This window comes from Octopus bimaculoides, chromosome 18 (genome assembly GCF_001194135.2).
Source record: "Octopus bimaculoides isolate UCB-OBI-ISO-001 chromosome 18, ASM119413v2, whole genome shotgun sequence".
Taxonomy (NCBI): Eukaryota; Metazoa; Mollusca; class Cephalopoda; order Octopoda; family Octopodidae; genus Octopus; species Octopus bimaculoides.
In genome coordinates this window covers 31,078,354-31,080,854 of record NC_068998.1, presented here as the reverse complement: position 1 = coordinate 31,080,854, position 2,501 = coordinate 31,078,354, and the positions used below count along the sequence as shown (strand labels likewise).

The window sequence follows — 2,501 nt, the reverse complement described above, 5'->3', positions numbered from 1 at the left end:
CATTAAATTCAATTGATAACCTAGTGATGTGCACAAGTCTTCTATATCAAAATTTTGTTGCATACCCAATTAAATATGAGCTGATGACACATTTTCTATGGTAATGTTTAAACAAAATTTTAATATTTTTACATTTTGCTCAGTTTACCTGGATTTACCTGTAATTAGAGTCACTTTGAGACAAAAATTATGCAATAGAATTGATTAAGATCCCTTTCTTCAATTATGTTCCAAATATCACATTAATATGTTGATAAATAAAAAAGTTACAGGTGTTTAATGAGACTAGTCTAAATTCACGATTATTTTAGAATTTAATTGAAACTCACGAGGGGTGTATTTTGGTCAGAAATATAGTAACGAAAGGGTTAAACTATATTTTGCTACTTCTCTTCAAATTTACCGACATTAAATGTGTTATCTTATTCATTTTCTATCAAAACTTGTGTTGTACATATGCTAACGCACATGGTAGTATAGAAAATATATATTTTAATGTTAACTATATTCAAAGAAAACAAGAATCTTCGCCCAAATGCAACTAAGAAACCTGATTAAAAAGTTAAGATATCCTTGAAAAGGTCAATGGTCTCACCTTGACTGCAGTAGGGGCACTTGATAGTGTCACAAGAGTTCCAGCTGCTTCATAACGCACTGCAGGGCTTGATGAGTTCAATAAGTTATAGATACAGCGTATGAAACGGGCCCGTTCTGAAGGATTGGCATGGCATACCTATTGAAAATTAAGAACAAACAAATGTTCAGTAATTAATAGTATTATGTACTATTTAAGCTATATATGACAAAACCTTTCATGAAAAATACCTTTCATTGATATAACAGTTTGCCTCTTAAAATAGTGTCCAAATTTATATATAAGCATATGTGCACTTAGAAAAATTAATACATCATTATTAGTTGGTTGATATCTATGACGTAAATGTCACATCAGTACATGCCACAGCTTAAGTGCATCTCCCACTCAACATCCCCTACCTTAGCAGGAGGATATTCATTTATCAGTAGGTACACTTGTGAGAGGTAGAGATGTGGTAGTTTTAGATATGGTAGGTCCAGTGTTCCTCTCTATAGCTCCTCAATGTAACTAGACTATAATCTATTAACATATGTTGTTTAACTGCATATTAACTTTAAGCATATTATGAAATGCATTCCAGCCATGACCATCCATGATTTTAGAAGTATCTATATTATATGTAATCATCACTTTTCTAAGTAGTGAGTATGATTTGAAGATTCAACAGCTATTTCTAGATCAAGCAGTCATATAGAGGCTCCCACATTAATTTAGGCATAACAGTTCCTTTGTACACCTCCCTACATTAACAGAAGTCATTTATCGTAGGTGTGGGTATGTGGGGTTAGTGTTCCTCTCAACATTTCCTATTTTATCAGCAGGAGTGGCTTCTATCAACATGCATGAACTGGAAAGAAAAGGCTAGCAGAGGAGTTACTATCATCTCCAAGTAGACTGTGACTGGTCTGATAAGGCCATAATGTTTAGGTATTATCATTGTCATTATTACTTTAATGTGTGTTTCTTCATTTTAGCATGGAACAAGCCAGCCCTTACATACTTACCTTGTAGATAAGCTCAACAATAACAAGTTGGAGAATATCCCCAAAAGTGTTCACTTGGTCGATGCAACTGCTGAGGTAGTTCAAAGCAGCTTCCTGTCACAAGAGAAAATACATTCACATTACAAGTTACTGTATTAAAGGAAGGAAGGAAGGAAGATAGCAGTGGCAGCAGCAGTGGCATAAGTTTTATATTCACATTTTCTATGCTGGTATGGTATGTCTAAGACTACTTGAAGTATTCTAAGGTCAGAGTCCTTTCCTGTTGCCAACTTTTATTTTATTTCACTGTTCTTCACATGCTGAACAACTAACAAACTTTTCATAGGTGAAATAAACAAACATCACTGCTCAAGCAGTGCCATTATAAAGACACTGGATACACACACACACACACACACACACACACACACATATATATACAGGGAGAATTCACAAAAAAAACAAAAGATGAAGACAGGTGGTGTAGACAACAGATGTATTAGTATAATGCTCGGGAAGTGAAAAAGTCTTTAACGTTTCGAGCCTATGCTCTTCCACAGAAAGAAACAAGGAGAGAAAATAAAGAATGTGTAGTGGCTAGCGATCTATCATGGCGAATGCCGGACAGAAGGGTCACACAGGAACACTAGGGAGAAGGGGAGATAATAAAGTAGTGGTGATCCCAAAATAAAGGTGCGCGTGCATGTGTATAAGAGGGTTTGTATGTGTGTGTGGAAGCGGGCTGGTTATCTTGACATGTGTGTGTATGTGTAGGTGTGAAATGTGGGGTTGGGAAGTGGTCACTGCTGGTATGTGCATGGCGGTATGCTGTGATGTGATGTGTTGTGTGGTATGGTGGTGTAGTGATGTGTGGTGTGGTGTGATGTGATGGTGTCAGAGGTGGGGGAGGCAAGAGTGGG

General features: G+C 36.3%; 1 protein-coding gene across 1 annotated transcript in view; it reads right to left on the bottom strand.

Annotated features, from left to right (window-relative positions):
• The window catches only part of LOC106880484 (coatomer subunit beta), a 191,565-nt gene that overhangs the window by 166,097 nt on the left and 22,967 nt on the right, over window positions 1–2,501 (bottom strand). Inside the window, exons 5-6 of the mRNA XM_014930433.2 lie at window positions 1,603–1,695; window positions 596–733 (exon numbers count right to left, since the gene is read on the bottom strand). Of these exons, the coding sequence (XP_014785919.1) occupies window positions 596–733; window positions 1,603–1,695 (231 nt within the window). The remainder of the gene's footprint in view (window positions 1–595; window positions 734–1,602; window positions 1,696–2,501) is intronic.